The sequence below is a fragment of the Vespa mandarinia genome, chromosome 7 (genome assembly GCF_050613455.1).
Source record: "Vespa mandarinia isolate Hongniang chromosome 7, ASM5061345v1, whole genome shotgun sequence".
Lineage (NCBI taxonomy): Eukaryota > Metazoa > Arthropoda > Insecta > Hymenoptera > Vespidae > Vespa > Vespa mandarinia.
In genome coordinates, this window is record NC_140816.1 from 4599204 (window position 1) to 4619525 (window position 20322).

The 20322-nt window shown below is 30.6% G+C and overlaps 5 protein-coding genes across 11 annotated transcripts; 3 read left to right on the forward strand and 2 right to left on the reverse strand.

Annotated features, from left to right (window-relative positions):
* Positions 1-3034: 3034 nt before the first annotated feature.
* On the reverse strand, positions 3035-14627 carry LOC118440666 (uncharacterized). Its single transcript, XM_035864029.2, has 2 exons — positions 13767-14627; positions 3035-3132 (listed from the first exon to the last, which is right to left on the reverse strand). Exon 1 carries the CDS (start codon positions 14491-14493, stop codon positions 13801-13803), a length of 693 nt encoding a protein of 230 aa, XP_035719922.1. The 5' UTR covers positions 14494-14627; the 3' UTR covers positions 3035-3132; positions 13767-13800.
* Positions 8900-13498, forward strand: LOC118440662 (uncharacterized). Of its 2 annotated transcripts, none has more exons than XM_035864014.2 (5): positions 8900-8990; positions 9880-10013; positions 10401-10694; positions 11758-12325; positions 12584-13498. In XM_035864014.2, exons 1-5 carry the CDS (start codon positions 8912-8914, stop codon positions 13012-13014), a joined length of 1506 nt encoding a protein of 501 aa, XP_035719907.2. In that variant the 5' UTR covers positions 8900-8911; the 3' UTR covers positions 13015-13498. The 2 variants fall into 2 exon arrangements, with proteins under 2 accessions (XP_035719907.2, XP_035719908.2); XM_035864015.2 differs by having other exon boundaries at positions 10404-10694; positions 12584-13496.
* On the reverse strand, positions 14489-18257 carry LOC118440667 (gem-associated protein 7). 2 transcript variants are annotated; one of them, XM_035864030.2, is made up of 3 exons: positions 17891-18257; positions 17287-17491; positions 14489-14628 (listed from the first exon to the last, which is right to left on the reverse strand). In XM_035864030.2, the coding sequence occupies exons 1-2, from the start codon at positions 18021-18023 to the stop codon at positions 17304-17306; spliced, it is 321 nt and encodes a 106-aa protein (XP_035719923.1). In that variant the 5' UTR covers positions 18024-18257; the 3' UTR covers positions 14489-14628; positions 17287-17303. The 2 variants fall into 2 exon arrangements, with proteins under 2 accessions (XP_035719923.1, XP_035719924.1); XM_035864031.2 differs by having other exon boundaries at positions 14501-14631.
* Positions 15610-17290, forward strand: LOC118440665 (mediator of RNA polymerase II transcription subunit 30). 5 transcript variants are annotated; one of them, XM_035864025.2, is made up of 5 exons: positions 15610-15760; positions 16028-16168; positions 16263-16670; positions 16745-17001; positions 17075-17290. In XM_035864025.2, exons 2-5 carry the CDS (start codon positions 16051-16053, stop codon positions 17171-17173), a joined length of 882 nt encoding a protein of 293 aa, XP_035719918.1. In that variant the 5' UTR covers positions 15610-15760; positions 16028-16050; the 3' UTR covers positions 17174-17290. The 5 variants fall into 5 exon arrangements, with proteins under 5 accessions (XP_035719918.1, XP_035719920.1, XP_085514546.1 ...); XM_035864027.2 differs by having other exon boundaries at positions 16028-16165; XM_085658420.1 differs by having other exon boundaries at positions 15616-15760; positions 16047-16168.
* Positions 18258-18405: 148 nt separating the features above from the next.
* LOC118440664 (uncharacterized) lies at positions 18406-20211 on the forward strand. Its single transcript, XM_035864023.2, has 3 exons — positions 18406-18583; positions 18674-19347; positions 19615-20211. The coding sequence occupies exons 1-3, from the start codon at positions 18535-18537 to the stop codon at positions 20209-20211; spliced, it is 1320 nt and encodes a 439-aa protein (XP_035719916.2). The 5' UTR covers positions 18406-18534.
* The last annotated feature ends 111 nt before the right edge of the window (positions 20212-20322 follow it).

The following is a 20322-nucleotide window of genomic DNA, read 5'->3' on the forward strand; positions in this document are numbered from 1 at the left end:
GTGCCTATGAAAAAGTTTGATCATTTTAAAAATAACAACGAAAATCTTTTAAGACATTTAAAAAAATACATTGAAATATTTTCGAAGGAAACATAGAAATATTTTATATAATCATAATTATAGAAATTTTTTTTTTTTTAAATCATCCTTTTCGCATTAAAGCCAAAAAGCTTTTCTTCTACGTTCGCAAAATGTTATTAAACCTATTAATCGCAATTAGATGTTTATCCTAGGTCGTCCGCTTTTTTTTTTTTTTTACTTTTTAGAGCTGTCCTAGATCGAGACTTTAAAAGCAGTGTCCAGTATCAAGACTATAAATAAAAGTAGTGTGAACGAGTATGTAACTTCCAATGAACGGCTTCGAATCCGTGGCTGTTATGTGTTAACTCGGAGTACTGAGAGATAGACGGTGCCATAATTATGGCGCGACTTGGGTGAACGTAACGGTAAACTTTCGACTCTTTACACTTTATTTTTCCGGATACAGAGCATCGAAGTAGAAAGAGAGAAGGAAGAAGAGAATTTACAAAGGGAATATGGGAAGATAGAAGTGAGCAAAAAAAAGAAAGGACAAAAAAAAAAAAGAAAAAGAAAAAAAGAAGGAGAAAAAAAAATGGAAAAATAAAAAAGAAAGATCTTGGACAGAAACGAAGCCAATTCGAAACGGCGAGAACCACTTTGTCCGCTATTTTAAACGTTCTACCTGCTTCGACTCGATGATGATTGGACAGTTGAAATTATATCTTTGCCTTCGATTATATAGTCGAGTTTTTTCAGGGTTTTACTGAAGACAAGAGAAAGGAGAGATGAGTTTTTACCTAGATCGGTTTTGAAACCTTCGATTTTCATCCTATTTAAATTCCTTCGAAATTTCATAAAGAATTTTTATAAATCGATACAATTTAAAATCCTTTTAAAGTGTACAAAGCAATTTGAAAAAATGATTGGAATATAATATCATAGAGATCTAATCGATATTAATAATTAATTTTAATTAGCCATTAATCAAATATCATTAGACGTATACGTATATTTATTTTTACCGATGAATATTCTAAAAGTAAATCTCTACCTTGATTAATTCATTATTATATCACAACTTGTCTCTGAAAGAAGAAGCTTACTGTTAAACTGTTGAATGGTTAACGGAACATCCTTTATTAATTAAATCATTTGACTCGAAATGTCAAGATACTTAAGTACGTTGAAATAATTCTTCGAAAATAAAAACGTTGAAGTGAGTCGTATTAAAGATCATTTAGGCAAAATTGATGCATTAATTGACCTTGAATTTATTCCAGAAAGATCGGAAAGATAGGATAAATCGTTTGGTTTAACGTTTACATGAAGAAGCGAAGAAAATGTGGGTTTGCAGGTCGGCGAATACCCGTTGGCGTCCATCGATATCTCGATCTCTCAAGTAGTCTCTATCCCTTCTTCTTATCTTCTATTTCTTCTTTATTTTCTTCTTCTTCGTCTTCGCCTTCGTCTTCGTCTTCTTCATCTTCTTCATCTTCGTCTTCCTCTTCCCGAGAAGAAATTCTCTTAGCGGCTATACGAGTACGCTTTTCGGTCATTGACCGTCAACGTCCGGCGAACGGCCATCGCTAGTGGATTCTCTTTGAAGAGCAAACTGTCGCGGAAAAACTGGGAGAACGAGGAGAGCCGACGTTAAAAAAACTTACTCTCCGGATCGACGTGAGGTAATCGCATTTGCTGAGACTCTCATCTCACGAAAGAGCTCTCTTGTGTATCATGGAATTTCGCAGCTTTCGATCTTCTATTAATACTTATCATCGAAAGTAAATAAATCGTTAATGAAACCTTTATGAAATATATTTTAAATATTATACATTAATGAATATAATTAATTTAAACGATCAAATATATTTATCAATTATAAAATAATATTGTCTATCATCCTTCGGATGAATATTTTTAATTTCTATTAGAATCTTACAATTTGTCATTTTATTATCATAAATTATTTTATAATTCATAGATGATTTTTTATCGATTTCTTTTTTCTCTTGCTTCTTTCTTTTCTTTTTTTTTTCATATGTTTAATTATTTATGATATTCAATAAGTATATGTATATATTATTTGTTTAAATTCGTAAATTAATATACTTGTATATAAAATAAAACACATACACACACACACACACACATACACACAAACATATTTAGTTTGTTCAGAAAAGACACGAAATTATCGTCGCTTATCCGTTATTCCATGAAGTACTTTTTCGAAGTTGGCCTCGAGGTTAATGGGAATCCTGGCGTGGGGCCTAGCAATCGATTGATCGATCGGATCGATCGGATTCGATCGGACACGAGTGTCGATTCGAATTGTAAAAAATACTATTATCTATTTCGAATGTAAGAGGGACGTTTGAACGATCGATTTGGGAGACAATAACAAAAAAATAATCAGTTCAATTCAATAGTACATTCAATCTTCTACATTAATTCATACTATCTATTATATAGAATATTTATTGTTAGATATATAATTTTATAATTATTCGCGAATTTATTTATTCGATTTATTTAAAGAGATGAAATTATACGTAAAAAAAAAAAAAAAAAGGAGTTCAAAAAAAAAGGATTTCACATTCTATCTATACTTATTAATATCCTATTTATATTATTTATAAATAAAGTTCAATTAAGTTTAAATCGCCATTAAATATTAGTCATCTTTAAAAATAAATATTTACAAATAAAATTAAAAGAAATACTTGTACGTATGCTATAATATATGTACGTATGCTGTAATATTAATCATACGTATCACATGTATCATTGTAACCAGTCAAGTGTATAACGTCTTATTACTAGCATCGTAAATTTATTTCATTAGAAACCAATGCATTTAGATATTTTTATGTCCTTTTATTTATTTATTTATTTATTGATATTTTTTTATTTTTTCATTTTTTTTTTTTTTTATATATCATCGAGAGATACTCGTTAGTCGACGATCAGTCATCGTACGGTATACGATAAGCAAGCTGGCTCGATCCTCTAGCATTAAATCTACCTATCTAACGTGGATCGTCGACATAGTTAGAACTCGTTCGGAATTCGATCGACGCACCGTTAGTATTAATAGTTCTGGCACTGCAACTAAAACAGAAAAGGAGGGAGAAAGAGAGGTAGAAAGAGAGAGAGAGAGAGAGAGAAAGAGAGATTAGATAGAAAATGGTTTACTCAATGAAATATGTTCACGTTGGGAATCATCGATGATATCTATTAAAAATTCAAAGCTTTTCTTTTTTTCGCAATTTGATATCGCTTGATTTCAAGATCGTTGTCTGATTAAAGACACGACAGGAGTTTAATTTAATCCCTTCAGAGTTTTAAGGATCCACTCGTAAAGCTAGTAAAGTAAAGAACCGGTTGCTTGGCGAAGCAACTTCAACTTCGTTGGTTAATGAAAAAAAGCACAAGTACGCGGACGATTGCTTTTAAATCGAGTATCTTAGAGAAGGTAAATATATACATATATACATATATATATATATATATATATATGTCTGTGTTTGTAAAAAATTTTCTTTCGATTCTCCGGAGCTTTTCTCTTGCGAGAATCGAGCGAACGACGACCTTACTGGGCAATTTGACGCGGCCTAGAATCGCAATAGGACCATCCTGCCTGCCAATTGTGAATGATCTAGTCGTGACACGTCTCACGTTCATTCCGTGCATCGAACAGCATTTAGAATCAACAATCATTTCCATTGAAAATTTTTCTTTTATAAATGACAAATTTAATGAACGTACATTCAACAAAATTAGAAATGATAATGATGCCAAAATTAATTATTCTTATCTATGATAGATTTAGTAGCAAAAACAAAATGAAAAAATTTTAATATAGAATATATCAGAATATATAAAATAAGGTGTTTTTAAATACCATCGATTATGCGAAATTTGTCAAAAATAATATAAATCTCGAATGATATCACATTTTTCTAATGCATTCGTAAAAGTACATAAATATACGATAGAAGATCAAAGATAAAACTATGCAACGGGTGATACGAAGCATCTGTACGAGTAGATAAAATTATGAGATATATACAAAAATGTGAAAATATTAAATTACTATCAATGAAATGGTGAGAAGGAAGACATAACATCTAATTTTATTCAATATTGAAATAGTTATCTATTAATTGATTCATAATAACATTAATTAAAGAAAAATAAAATCAAACAAGATAAGAGAAAACAAGATATCTAAAGAATAATTTCACGACGTCTAAAGATATTTAATCATTAATAAGAATAATTTCAAGAGAATTGTACCAATTATTTTCATTTGTATTTTGAACATGGGAAACAATGAATGAAGCAAAATGGAAAGTTGTAAAAGTTAAGAAATCGTGTTATCTTTAAGAGAATAAAAAAAAAAAAAAGAGAAAAAAAAACTCGGTCAATTCTAATTGCAAGAAGAATGGAAAGTGAGATATAACGGTAAAGAAAAATGAAAAACGATGTGCGTCAATTTTTCACGGAAGCTTAGATCGAAGATATACATAGTACATACATACATGCAGGTATATATACATATATACATATATACATACACATAAGAACGACCCACTAAACCAGAACACGTTAACCGTGTCAACGACAGAGATTACGCATGCTCGCGTGTTCTCCAAATGCCCTTACACGGCTCGATCGAGCGGAAAAGGGGCGTCGTCGATGATCGATCAGGAAGAGTTAGATAGAAATATAGAAAAAGAGAAAGATTGACAGAGATAATATACTGGTATGATTATATGAATAACGAGAATATTTTTTTAAGGTAAATCGAAATATATATATATATATATATATATATATATATATATATATATATGAATTATGATTATAAAGAAGTTTAAAATTAATGATCAGGATTAAAATTAAATTATGATTTTTTCTCTTTTTTTTTTTTTCTTTTATTTAACAGAAATAGAAACATCTACGATGACGAAATTTTTTTAACTTATAACGATCATATCATCAATTATATATATATATAGTAAAAGAGAGAGAGAGAGAGAGAAAGAGAGATCCTTTGTAGCAAAAACTAAAAATATAATGAAATGTATGATGTTATAATGATTTATAATATGTATGCATAAACGTATGAATCCAGCAACAGAGAGAGATCGAGAGAAACAGAGAGAGAGAGAGGAAAGGGAGATGGAAGATGCAACAGCGCAAAATGGAAAGTGACGTAATTTTAAATCTCGCGCGATGACGATATTGCGTGACGCGCGCAGAATCCGCGAGTTCAAACAGCTACTAGTTAACACCTGTCTCCATGTAAAAGAGATAGATAGATAGTGATATAGAAAAAGAGAGAGAGAGAAAGAGAGAAGACGCTCACCTCGGACGAGCACGCGAATGCTTCTAGGTCGCACGCCTCTTCTGACCTTTCACCCAGGATATATAATTGCCCCGAGCAAACAAGTTGAAGATAATAAAATGCTGTTGGAATCATCCTTCTGTCTAATTAGTATGTTAAATCGTTTTTTAAAAATAATATTATCGGATTTAATCGTATATAATTAAGGACAGATAGCTTATAAAAATTTGAGTTTTCCTTGAAACTTATCGAAAATATTTGTATTAAGTCTTACATTGATTATTATTGATTATTATTATTTGATTATATTTATTTTCAACGTGAATAGTATACCTTTGAAAATAATTCATTGAGAATTGTAAATAAAAGCTTATAGTATTAAATTGTTAAAAGAAATATTTCCTTTTATAATTGTCGCTAAAATTTTTCAAATGAATCATAATTTAATTTAGATCATTGAAGTACGTAATAATTTTTAATAATAATTAACTCTGTGATATCTATCTGCGGTACGTTCTAGAAATAGATTAAAAAAAAGAAAAGAATAAAACAGGAAAAAAAAGAAATAAAAAACAAAAAAATATTCTATCACCTTCTCGCGAGAGAAATTTTAACCTTGGATTCTCTCCTCTTCTTGATCGGTCAAGCGAATCCGATATACCTATCTACGTTCTTATATATGGTATTCGAGGATAGGAAATACTATAAAAATTCTCAAGATCGAAGGTCTCCAAATTGATCGACGAACAATGAGAAATCGATAAATCGTACTGTCGAGCAATAGTGCTGCTGGTTGTTGAACGTTTACTCCGGGTTTCTCGAAAGGATAAGGCACGTACTTACTTACATGTTCCTCCTCCTCCTGCTCCTCCTCCTCCTCCTCCTCTTTTTATTCCTCTTCGAACTATTGGAATCTTTCGATTTCGCCGGAAATCCTTTCAAGCGAAAATTACACGAGGAATTCAAGCTCCTGAATGGTGATCTTGAGATTGAAGGACGATAAATCCCTTTTAAAGGCTATTTATTCTCTTTTTATCGAAGATTACACCTTTTTTTTTTTTTTTGCAATTTTGTGGTTTTTTTTCTGAAAAATACATTTATTATAAATATCCATCACACGGCAATATGTCTTTGACATTAGGAAACACATGATGACACGTGATTTTCCATTTATAATCATTTTTTTCATCATCGTAGATAATTTTTTATCCCTCATGTGACGATTATTTATTTGATTCTTTTATCGTCATATAAAAAAAAAAAAGAAAAAAAAAAAAAAGGAAAAACCACGTAAGAACAAAATAATTTCGTAAGCGTTAGTATCATCGATTTCTTGGAAAAAGTTTAATCAAAAATCAATCCTTGACAATATGTTAATTTTACAAGATTTTAAATGGTATTTGGTTTTAAATGGACAAAATAAAATTGTAAAGAAATTCATGAAATTGTAAAATTTTGTTTTCCTTTTTGGTACTTTTTTTTCTTTTTCTCTTTTTTTGATATGTCATAATCCTTTGTAATTCTCTTTAAACGTTCCAAAATGTCCAGATCATTAAACGTTCAGATCATCGTTAATTCTATCGCTTTTTTCTTCAACCAATCAAAATCATTGAATCGAACAAAATAGATATGGTTAAGTTATGGTCGCACGATCCTTCGTGCGAAACTTTCGTTTTATGCATATATACTGTAAAATACGTAAAATGGACAGACTGGAATGCAGATTTATCATCATTAATGTAATTCAATAAAACTGTGAAACTGTGCGTCAGAGATTATAATGAAGATCTCTCTTTCTCTCTCTCTCTCTCTATCTCTTTCTCTTTCTCTTTCTCTTTTTCTTTCTCTTTCTCTGTACTTATATCCTCGGTCTTTGCAAGCACAACGAATGAATCAGCTCCCTGTCGTCCATTCGTTAAAATCTCAAGCTTTATTAGTCATAATTTTAATTTATCATACAGAAGCTAACGCGATCGCGATAACGAAATTTGAAATGCGACGTATCTTACGAATGTATTCCAAGCAAATACACACCATAGAAATTTTCCATTTTATTCTATATGAACTTTGAGAATTAAATCGAGCATAATTTCATAATTAATATCGATATAACGATCTATCGATGAATATTGATGCTCGAAGAATAACATTGAATACTTCGTAATTATATTAAAGAAAAATATCGTAAAAAAATATCAAAATTGTTTTATTAATATTTTCTATCATCTAAATATTATAAATACATTATTGGTATTTGAAAAGAAATTAATAGAAATAATTAATCAAATCTACTTTGATATACATATCAAGTATACATAATACAGAATAGTAATTTTCGAAAGAAAAATAACATTTCATTATTAATATCGTTTCATCTTTTAATTTACATCGAGACTAATTTTATTTTTACGTTTCGTTCGTTAACAACGTACTCATTTTTAACAATTTTTATGAAAAATTCTTCGTTATAAGTAAGAAACTAGTTTACGATAATATTATACATTGTAACTGTTAAGAAGTTCACGATATTAAGATTCACGATGTTATCATCGAACGACAAATGGAAGTACTATGTCTAGTTGTAATGCAATTAACGAAAATCATTCTCGCGACACCAAAGAAATTTTCTTTTATCTTCATCTGATTAAACCGATCAATTTATTCTGTCTTTATAGATCCTTTTATCCTTTTATATATTATTTTTGATTCTTTTTTATTGGTTTAAAGCATTACTCGTCTTACTCGATATCGTACTACCATTCATTAACTATCTTTAATTACATAGTTCATTGCTTCCTTTTAATAGGTCATTGCTTTAACACCGGTTTTCTTCCGGTAAAAAAAAAAAAAAAAAAACAAAAAGAAAAAAAAAAAAAGAAAAATCAAAGGAATTATTAATTATTTCGACGTTGTGTATGAAAACAATACCAATAATGATATAATAAAAATTTCAATAATTTCGTGATCATATTTTTTTTTTTTTTTAATTTGTAATTTGTAACACAAAAAAGATTACTTTTAAACACACAAAATAATAATTATATATCATTCACTTATTAATTAATTAAATTCTTTTCAATTAAAGATAATAACAATTTGAGATCTATCATCAATATGATCGAACTTAATATTCAAACTTAATATTCAAAAAAATTTAATCAACAGTGTTATAATTGACAACTATATATATATATACATTTATTATTTTATATCGATACTATTTGTTATCGATATTAAAAATATATCGAAATCGGTAATTATTCACGATTTGCTTCACGATCGATCGAATTCATTGTCGAAGAAGACACTGTGACTTTTTACTCTGATATTAATGGGATGGAGTTAAACTCGAGGGGGGTCTTCTCAACCAAAGAGAGAGAGAGAAAGAGAGAGAGAGAGAGACAGAAAGAGAGAGAGAGAGGCAGAGAGACAGAGACAGAGAAAAAAGAGGAAGAGAGAGAGATGATCGAAGGGGTAGGGGGTCTATAGATATAAAGGAGAGAGCCCCGTACTCTGGGGGCCCAGTACCGTTCAAAGATGCAGACTGCCGGGATGCTGCGTGGTACCAGGGCCATCTACTTTCTCGTACTACTCGTGCCTCTCGTTGATCATGCTCGTGAGTAAAAGGATATAAATCCCTTGTGAGAATCAGTGACGTGAAGTGAGAATCGTGCTCGAGCAACCTTCTTTTGTGATTTTCGCGAATAAATTATTTGTTCTTGCTTCCTGACGAGAATAAAGAAAAAGGAAAAGGAAGAAAAAAAGGAAAAATAAATAAATAAAATAAAATAAAATAATGAAATATCTATCTAGTTTAAAGAAGAATCGTGTATTGGTTCTTCGTTCTACATGGAGTATTATTCGAATTTTAATCAATTTTGTTTGTGTTTTATTTAACTTCATTCGATAAATTATCGTTTCTTTTTATACAAACACGCAATTTCTATATTCATTTAATAAAAGTCAATATTGTTAAATAGTTTTTATGAAATATAATTCGATTAAGAATTTCTCTGTGTTTCTATAGGAGACAAATTATGAAATTATAAGATTTCCATAAATTTACATTTATATCGTTTATAGGAAGATTGGCAAAGTGATAGATAAAATAATTCCAGTTTCGAAAAATCTTTAAAACGAAACTGCGTAGATGTTCATTATTTTTTTTTTCTCCGTCAACGTTTCTATATCTACGCGTGCATAATCGTTTTGTAAATAAAAGAAAAAAAAAGAAAAAAAAAAAAAAATACGTAGACTTATCGTATACGTTATTCAAGTTATGCCAATTATCGTGTTTTCATTTGCAAAGTGTTATTCAAGAAATTTAATAATTTCTTTAATACGTAGTAACGCTTCAAATTCATTGTAACAAATGTTATTGTAGTAATTATATAATTATGATTTTAATCAATCTTTCATTCATATTCTTTCAATTGATAAAATCAATGATTCGATATTTACATAGGTAGATATAATTTTCAATTATACATTCTCTATCTTCGTAGATTCCTATCCTTATCAAATATTGCCAAGCATGCCCGGTTACATACCTGTATACATAAGAAATGGAGATCAACCATTGGAGGAAATAAATCCTGCCCTGGCTGAAGCATTCCATGAACACTCGAGCTTATCCAAGGTATCGACTTTGCTGGAATATTATGGAACAAGAACTATAAAGCGACAACTAAAATCGTTTAACAAGAAAATTCGATAAAAAAGTAGGCCCGAATCTAATTATTTTCTTAAACTATTTGATATTTTTGATAAATTTCTATTTTATTTTTTTTTTTCTTTTCTTTTCTCAAGATAACACAATTAAGTAATTTATTATTCACAAGTATTGTCTTATCCTTAATAATAATAATTCTCATTCAATTGATAATTCAGTTGGAAAAAAAAAAGATCTTATAAATATTTCATTTAATCATTAATTCATAAATGGTCCACGATAATTAAATATTTTTTTTTACTTTAAGTTCGCATAAAATAGATTGAAATATAGATCAGATTATTTAATTTGAAGCAGAGCATTCGATTGGATCGCAACTATGGCCAGCTTGAGCCAACTAAAGAGAGCAGAACCAACTTGGTGGTGGACGATTCGAGAAAAATATATTATCCTGCCCACGCTAGAGAATCCGGAAATTCAATAGCCGGGAATGAAAGGCGCGATGAGGAAGAAACACACGTCGGAAAGAGTCCTGGTCTTGTGCAAGTACCAAAACTCGTTTCCCTTTACGAATTGCATGAAAAGTTAAAAAAGACGCAGGAGGATCCATTGAAAGCTGATTTCAATTTAAGGGAGTCTCTGGTCAAAGTAATTTCATATAATACTTGATAGTTATTAATATCCATAAAAACTTTCGAATAGAATCTTTAACAATTTCGTCGTCGTATTGTCGTATTGAAATAATTAAAAAAAAAAAAAAAAAAAAAGAAAAATTACGTTTTATAACGATCCAATAATATGAGAAAGATTTGAAAATTTAATTTGGTTTCTTTCGAAAATTTCAAAAATCAAATTTTACTTAGTGAACAAAACGTGACAAATTGATTTGTCACATATTCAATGCATACAAATATTTTTAGAACAAATTCTTATTCTCTTAAAGAATTCTTATAGTGTGTCCTTTTCATTTACACTTGTATATATCAATGGCTCTAATGTAGTTCAATTTGATCTTTAATATTCAAAATGATCTTGACGTTGAATGCATTAAGGAATTCGTTGGATGAGTCATTATACTTATAATGTAATTCTTACAATTAAAAATAAATATTACCATACGCGATGTTTTCACTTAGACAGATGACGAATAAATACTACGGTGTTTCTCCGTGAAATGATCATTAATTATTTCTATACGTCGAATCTACGATTGATTTACGTTATGCGTATATCGTACGTATACCCATAAATATCAATAGATACTTATCTGTTCGTACACATGTTGATTGAAAAGATAAAAAAAGCATAGTCAATGTCACGTATTTTTGTATCTCGATAATTTCTCTTATTCGCGTAATATCAGAAAAGAATGAAACAGCTTGAAAGATTTTATTCGTTGATTTAACGATGAATCAACAAATCATAGTCGTAAATCATCCTGATCAATAATGAATCGGTCCAATTACGTACGATATCGTCTAACATATAATTGAACATGAATGCGCGTTCGAGAGATGTCGATGATGTAACATATTTAAAAAAAAATTCAAAAATCTAATTGACATATTTGACGAATAATCACGCCTAAATCATTATAACAAATAATCTCGCGTTCCTTATTTTTTTCTTTCAACTATTTGAAAAATTTGTATCTCTCTTTTTTCTTTTTTTTTTCTTTTCCTTTTTTTTCTTTTTTTGTTTTGTTTAATAGTTCAGCCCGATCTTATCGACAGAGAAAAAAGAAGAAGATCCAAAGAAATTGTCGCAGGAGATCGATAAAGAGGAAATGAAACCAAACGATTTGTATGATCCTAATCCAAATTATCCTGAGCTACCTGCTGAGATCGGGCACAATCGTGATACTCCGCAGGACTTCGTGTCTGTGATAGGACTAGAAGCACTGACCGAGCAACCGAACGTTCGCCAATACAAGGATCTCTCGCATCTTACGGACGAGAAAAACGCGGTCGACGATAAAAACAAGAAGGAGGAGGAACCGGTTAAGGAGCAACGTCCTTCGAATATTTTGTCGAACGTGGAGAAACTTTCGCCGATCGCACCACCGGAAGCTTACGCGAGCCAAAAGTCTGACGAGAAAACAGAAAGCAAAATTGAAAGTATAACAGGAACAACATCATCTACGGAACAGCCGACATCTTTTCTTTATAAAGATTTATCTCATCTCTCTAATAATCAAAAAATAATCGATTCCACCGATAAGATGGAAGAGAAATCGAAAAAGGAAGAGGAAACATTATCGGACACAGCAAAGGATACAGGTACTCATTTCAAAGTATAATTATTCAATATTAATAATTTATAAACACTAGAAAATTTTATATAAAATAATTTATGTATATATTATAATAATAATTTAAATTAAAATTCGAATTTATTCATTAAATCTATTTAAATTCAACAATTCTATTAATGAAATAATTTAATCGAACTTATACGCGATATTTAAAATATTACATCATTTGATTAATATAAATTGTTTCTCTCTCTCTCTCTCTCTTTTTCTCTCACTCTACTAGTAATAAAAGTAACAACGAAAGAAGGGAATCCAACGAACGTTTTTAAACTTTCGCCAATCGCTCCACCAGAGGCATATGAGTCAGAAGAGAAATCAATGAAGGACAAAGTCGAAGAGAAAACTATCGATACGTCGCTTGTTCATTTACCGATTCAACAACCAGTAGTTCATCTTTACAAAGATCTTTCTCATCTCGTAGATGATCAAGTAGAAGCGACTAATGAAAAAGAAAATAAAGAAGCACCGATAAAGTTGGAATCTCCATTGAAAGTTCCAACTAACGTTTTCAAACTTTCACCGATTGCACCACCAGAAGAATATTCGAAGAAAGAAGATCAAGAAGGTGTTTCTAGTTCAATACTCATGCGAGAAATCGTTCAGGATGATAAGAAAATAGATCTCACTGAACGTAACGACGATGTATCGACGTAATCTCAAAGGAAATGAGATTATTATAATACTTTCGCCTCATTGACTGAGAATTCCTTTATCGATCATATTTGATATCTTTGACGATCATTTATTAGGGATTCTCTCATTTTACGATTTTAAAATATAGGATGACATTTACGTAGAAAGAAAATTGGATCTTCTTTTTCTTAATTAAGAAAGAGACGATAATAACTACGTAATGTTGATCCTTTATGATATATGTATTTCGCTCGATTAACGTTGTCGTTTCGACTTTTATTCAAGCTTATAAAAAAGCACGAAGAGAATATTGTAAATTTTTGAAAGATGATTGATCTTCGATCTCCCTTTCTCTCTCTCTCCTGTCGATAACGTTGGTTTGAGCGGATGAATAGAGGGAATTTTGAAACTTGATTTATAATAAAACTTTTAAAGACTTCACCTTCAATTTCTTTTAAATTGCCTGTTATCCGTAATAATAAAAATATTTTCATTAACTTTAACACAAAGTAGATTGAAATATTTTAATAACATTAACAATTCTTTTGACAATTATTCACACGTATAATTCAAAGCTTTTATTTATTCTTTAAACTCGATAAGGATATATAAATGCAAAAGTAAATCTATAAATGAATGAATTGTCTTATCGAAAAAGACACGAGATAATAAAAAACACAACATGCATAGACACACACACACACACACACACACGCACATTTTAATACGAGATTTTATTGATACAATAGACACGAAGATATATATCTTATTACCTTAAAAATGTATTCACTTTTTGTTATCTCCATATTATGGCTTTTTTCGTATCCTATAATTATCCTCGCCATTTTTTAAAACAAGCGTGACCGGAAGCTTTTTGGTGTGAACGATTTTCGAGGATGGCTTTGAGGCAGCTGTAATCAAATGCTGTGACGTTTCCTCGTCCACTTTTATATCAAAGTAAGATCTACGATCGTCGAAAAATCTTTCACTGGTAAGAACGAAAATCTTGTCATGAAGTCGACAAGCATAAGCCGGTAATTTTTTTCCAACTTCCGGCACGTAAATATCTTGAACAATGTTGCAACGACAATAGCCTGATGTCTGACCAGTGTATAATCCAGATTCGTGTTCCTTTTTTGTCTCAAAATTCGATTGATACTTTTGATTCTTCTTTATGGACGATTTTTTCCAATTTCTCAAATCACGATCATCGTCGACTTGAATTTTTGCTATTCTTGACAAAAGTGATACAAGACAATGACGTTTATCCTTTACATTTGAACACAAATCAGTTTGCGTGTTCATACTGAAATTCTTCGACGAGTGATTACTCGGTGAATCGTCATTGATCGAAGAACGTGAGATAACTTCCAATGATTTATTTGTATCTTCCTCTCCTTTAGTCGTTAATTCCATCCTTTGATCTTTTTTTTCGATCATATTGCTACTGATATTAAAGACGAGGCACGTCAACGTGACGAATAAAATAAAGCGATACATAATGTTGTAGCACAATTAATTGAATATAATTCAATATTAATTTCACAAAATATATCTATATATCAGTTTTTTCAATGTCTTCCAGAAACTGGAGAAGATTGAGAACGTCGTTGTAATGCCTTGCTGGAAGAGAATCTACTGAAACCGAGAAAAAAGAAAAAAAAAAAAGATATGAGTGGTGGTATCTACGAGCTCGTGCAAGGTGTTAGAGTATGTTACGGGTAGAGATTAGAAGATGTTCTGCTTTATAAATGCCCTTTATGTTCAAGGACCTTATCTCCTGTTTAGACATTCCTCAATTCCGTTTAGTCTATCTCTATCTGCTCGTCTTCTTGACTTTTTCAACGATATCAAACGAGATTTTACTCGACTTTGAACCAATGTGTGGTTTAATCGATACCCAATGCAACCATTGATTACAACTCATAGATTATTTTATTTGAAATTTACAATGTCGAAAAATATTTAATATAAAATAAAATAATTCTAATTTTAATTATCAATTGATCGTTACAGGACATTTTGTTAGTTTTTTTTCTTTTTTTTTTTCTTTAATATTTGTAACATATTACTCCGTATGTGCATTTTGTAAAATTACAATTGTCTATAGTAACATAGAGAAGAATTTAATTTCAACAACGTACGAGTGTGTTCCTTTTCTCTTTTTTTGTTTTTTTTTTTTTTTTACAAATGTATAAAAAAACGAGTAAATGTATAATAAACTAGTGTGTCAATTAATACGAAATTAAAATAACGACGAATGTGTTAAACGAATACCACGAACTTTCGATGAATTAATAAAATTTATTTTTTCTTCCTCTAGCTACTTGTTTGTTATCTCTTTGTATGGTGCGTGCATTAAAAAAAAAAAAAAAAAAAAAAATTATGAATGAAAAATATTTATTCGATGAATGAACCGGCTTACTTATGAAAATCTTAAGAAAAAATGAAGACACGTAAATGTGTTAGATTTTCTGAAAGAAAAATAAAAAAGTCGTAAAACAAATTCTGTGATTCGAAGAAATCTAATTTTCTTACATACGTTAACGTGATAGTTTCTACAAAACTTTACTGATTCACAGCGATCGAGTCGTTGACATTTACGTGGAACATGCGCATGCGCGTTGTGATGTCAACAATTCTTAGCTCGGCGCGAGTAACACGTTCTGCGAAATATTGCACATGTAATGATCGAAGAATGAATTACTTTTTTTCAATATTAAGTGACAGTGATTACGTCGACTTTTGATATTTTATTATCTACAAGGTAATAATACCTTGTAATGTAGAGATTTGCATAAAACAAGCGATTCTTTTATTATCAATGATTTGACTAACCTACAATATATTTTTTTATTGGTTTTTCCTTTTAAAATTTCTTTATTCTAAATGTATTGTAATCAAAAATAATTCTTTACTCGTATAAATGTGAATCGATTAAGATTAATGAATGTGTGAAGTTTAATCTAACATAACCTAAAACAGGTTATACTGTAATCTGTTTCTGTTGTTATACAAACTTTTAATAAATTAGGGATTGTTGTGAAATAAAGAAAAATGGCTGGCCAACAGCATCCTTTCCCATCTGGATTTCCAAATGTGCAACAATCTGCAATGCGAACACAATTTGGAGGAGGACAAATGGTTTCTGGTTTGATGGGACCTCAACAAGGTGGTAAATATTTTACAATGAGATTGCAAATTAATAAAAGATAGAAATATACAAAAATTATAGAATAGTATTAAATATGGCAATATAATCATCTTAGGTATAGTGAGTCCACAACAATTTGGAGTAGGTGTTGGCGTTGGAGTTGGAGTTGGAGGAGTAGGTTCTAATGCTATGGGAATGCCAAATGCTCAACAAGTTTTGGCCCAGCAACAACAACAACAACAATCAGTTGCCATGCAACAACAAATGCAACAGATGCAACAACAACAATTGCAATTACAGCAACAACAGCAAGCAGCTCTTGTACAACAAAGTAATCAGACTAGTAATCAAGCTACTACGCCACAAACACCTGTCCCACCTACACAACCTCCTCCTCAACAGCAGCAGAACAAAGATTTTAATACTGCCAGCTTGTGTAGATTTGGACAAGAGACTGTACAAGATATTGTAAGTCGTACTTTAGATGTTTTCCAAACGCTGAAAGTACTGCAACCACCAAATGGTAAGTTTTTATTTAAATTCAATATAAATTGATGATATGAGATTTTTTATATTAAACTATATTTGATCCTCGAGGCACACCACAAGGAGCTAGCGTAGCCAATGATAAAAAGACTAAAGTGCAAGAACAGTTACGAATGTTAAAATTATTATTCAAACGTTTAAGATTAATCTATGAAAAATGCAATGAAAATTGCCAACTTCAAGGAATGGAATATACACATATTGAAAGTCTGATACCATTGAAAGAAGAGTGGGATATGAAATCTGATGAGAAAAAAACATCAGAAGCATATAGATTAGCATATGAAGAAAGTAAAGAGATCACAGAGGTTAGTAAAATATTCATAAAATTTTAATAAATATTGAACTATAGATTATAATAAATTATCTTATAATTTCCAGCAAGTTGTGTTAAAAAATAGGCACCTTAAGGAAATCATTGATCATTTAAGACGTATCATTTCAGAAATAAATACTATGCTAAATATGCGTAGATCTTAGATCACGAAATGTATATACTTATTTAAGTTACAATAGATTACTACTATATGATAAAAAAATACTTATATCATAATTAATATAAGAATGCGAACAGAAATGTGTGATTTACCTACCTCTTAGAATAATTTTATTATTGATTGCTTGTAATGTCATCAACATTCATGGAGATTATGTCGTTCACTCTGAGAATAGCTTCTGGGATTATTCCAAGTGGTGTCTCCAAATTTCTCACAAATAATTCCAGGCAATCAATGTCGGAACCACGAAATTCACCAGCAACGTGTGAATTTTCATATAAACTAAATTTTGTCTTTTTACCTGTAAGATAAAGAAAATATGACAAAATAACAGAAAAATTTTCAGAACAATGTGTTCAAACAAATCACATAGATACTAGTCTATATATATAATCCTAGGTATTATATTTCACTTATAGATATATAAAATCATTGAAATTTCTTTAAAAAATTATTTGAATTCTCTCCTATCGCGCATTATATAAGTTAAACAAAAATGGAGTCTCTTTATTGGCGCCATATTCAAGTATTACTTCGAATAGGTTACGATATATTAAATAGGTTACGATATTATTTATTATCTCGATTTATTGTAAAAATAGAATATTTATTCGAAAAATACAATCGATTTTAACGTTATTGTTGTTATTATGATTAAATGAAAATATATATAAACTGATGAAAAACCAAGAAAACTTACCGACAATACCAGTTATCACACGTAGAAAACGTTCTCGTAAGAATGCACGCGCTTCTTGTTTCTCTGATGTCGAAAAGTCTAATTCTATATTTTTTTCATTACTTTCATCATTCTGTTCTTCCTTTTCAATCATTTTTTGTAACAAAATATTTTGACGATTCAACACCAGTTCTTCACTTATGGCGGAGGGAAAAGTGAGGGAATCGTTCGGCTATTACATTTTGCGCGCGCATCTTTCATCTGTGCGCGCTAAATTTAAATCTACAATATGATAGCATACGCGCAACGAGATTTTTTATTAATAATTTTATTCGATACACGTTTGAACTTTTTTTATAAGATTATAAATACATAATATAATTTGTATTTTCGATGACATACAATCATACATTTGTTTTATATCGATAAATATAAATTTGAAGAGTTTTTAATTAATATCAAAATAATTATGTTATTAGGAAGTGACCATCTATAGCCCACATTTTATAATAGGGAAGCTTTTAGAGTCACGCAATTATCTTATTTATTCCGATATCTAGGAAACACACTTTCTCGAACATGAGGGTAACCCGCAGATTTTAAAGTTGGTCTAGTGAACCACTCGAGTTTCTCTTCACTTTTGAATCGATCACAGCAAAGCGAGGATGAGCTCCTTAATCGTTCTATTTTCAATCGTCATTCTTTGCGGTAGAGGTAAGAAATAGAACAAACAAAAAAAAACATTTTATAATAATTCGTAAAACGTTTAAATTAAATTAATATTTTATTGGCGAATTTTTGTAGGAGTGAATTGCGATGATGTCACGAAGGCGCTCAAACCCGAAAGTACGATGATTTTAAAGAATAATGACAGTCATTCGTTGGCAAAGGAAATATCATGGTCAAGTCTGTTATCGAAACGATTGGAATCAATGAATATCAAAAATACGGAAAAACGTGAAAACGATAAAATAAATACTATGGAAATGTTTAACAAGCGGAAGTCGAAATTCTTAGGAAGTTTAGCTTTTCTAGCCGGACTTGGTTTTGGTGGACTTGCTGGTGCTGCTTCATCAACTGTGAAAGCCTATGCAAAGCTTCCTCAAGCCTCAATAGCCATGAATTTTGTTCCTTCGAAACAAGGGCCTTATTTAGCCGCTTATTACGATCCTTATCCTTTTGTACCTCATCCTTATCTATATCATACTCCTTTAGGATTCTATCCTTTCTTTGATCCTTTGAAATTACAATCTCTCATTAGTGGATCGTCTCAACAAAATGGGGCCGATCGTCCGGATCAAATAATTACTGTGCTCGGCGACAAGCGACCATCTGATTCTGATGATAGCGAGGAGGAGGAATATATAGTGGAAAAAAAGAAAACAGATAAATCAAAATCTTCAAGTCGACTCGAAAATCGCGTCGAAAGTGCGGAATCTCTTATTGGTAGCAATGTCAATAGAAAAACAGAAGGAGAGGTAAGAATTTAACAAATATCATATTGAAACCAGAACGATGAATCACATGACATACATTTCAATGTCTTTCTATTTATCCGTCTTTACACTTTTATACGTAGATAATTATTATTACCGTTCGGATAATCTACGATAGATCTTTTACGATTGTTCATTGAGATCGCAGTTTACGATCTTTCTGTATTTCTTTTCTATCGGCAATTTCGATTCCGTTACAATTGTTCTTATCTCTGTGAAATAATAAGTTCCACTTTGTCATTTTTACAGATGACGAACAAAATTGTTACATGTGAAACACAAAAGAAATCCGAGGAAAAAGTACATAATGTATCGAACGAGGATACTACGGTGTACGATTTCGAAGATCTTCAAGAAGATGCCGATAATTCGAGAGCGACCACAAACAGAAGAAAAACTAAAGTCAACAATTCAACGACTTCCAGGCCAAACAGTGATATTACTACAACATCTGATTCTACATCTGAATCTACCACTATCAACGTAACCATGACAAATTCAACGACGATGAAAAGTAATACAACATTTCCGCCATTTTTTGGTTATTACGATGGTAATCCACAAAACATAGATAATATTGATCTCACTTTTGATATGTTACCACCCGTTTATCAGGAACATAATCCAATCAATTATCATTTACCTTACGAAAGACCTGCCAATTTTTATCCCGATGAAAGATACAATTATTATTCGAATTCCTTTCCAAATTCATATCCTTCCGGGCCATTTTTCTCCGAACATCTATCAGATTATTCGAGTAACGATTTTGATCGATATGTATACCCATCTGATAATAATTCTCCGCCATATGTCAATCAGTTTAAACCTTTAAAGTATAATTAATTTCATTTATATATGTATATATATATATACATACATACATAGATCTAGCAGAATGTTCATCTTATCATTGAGAATATTATACCGCCGAATGAATGTTCAGTTTTAGTTTTT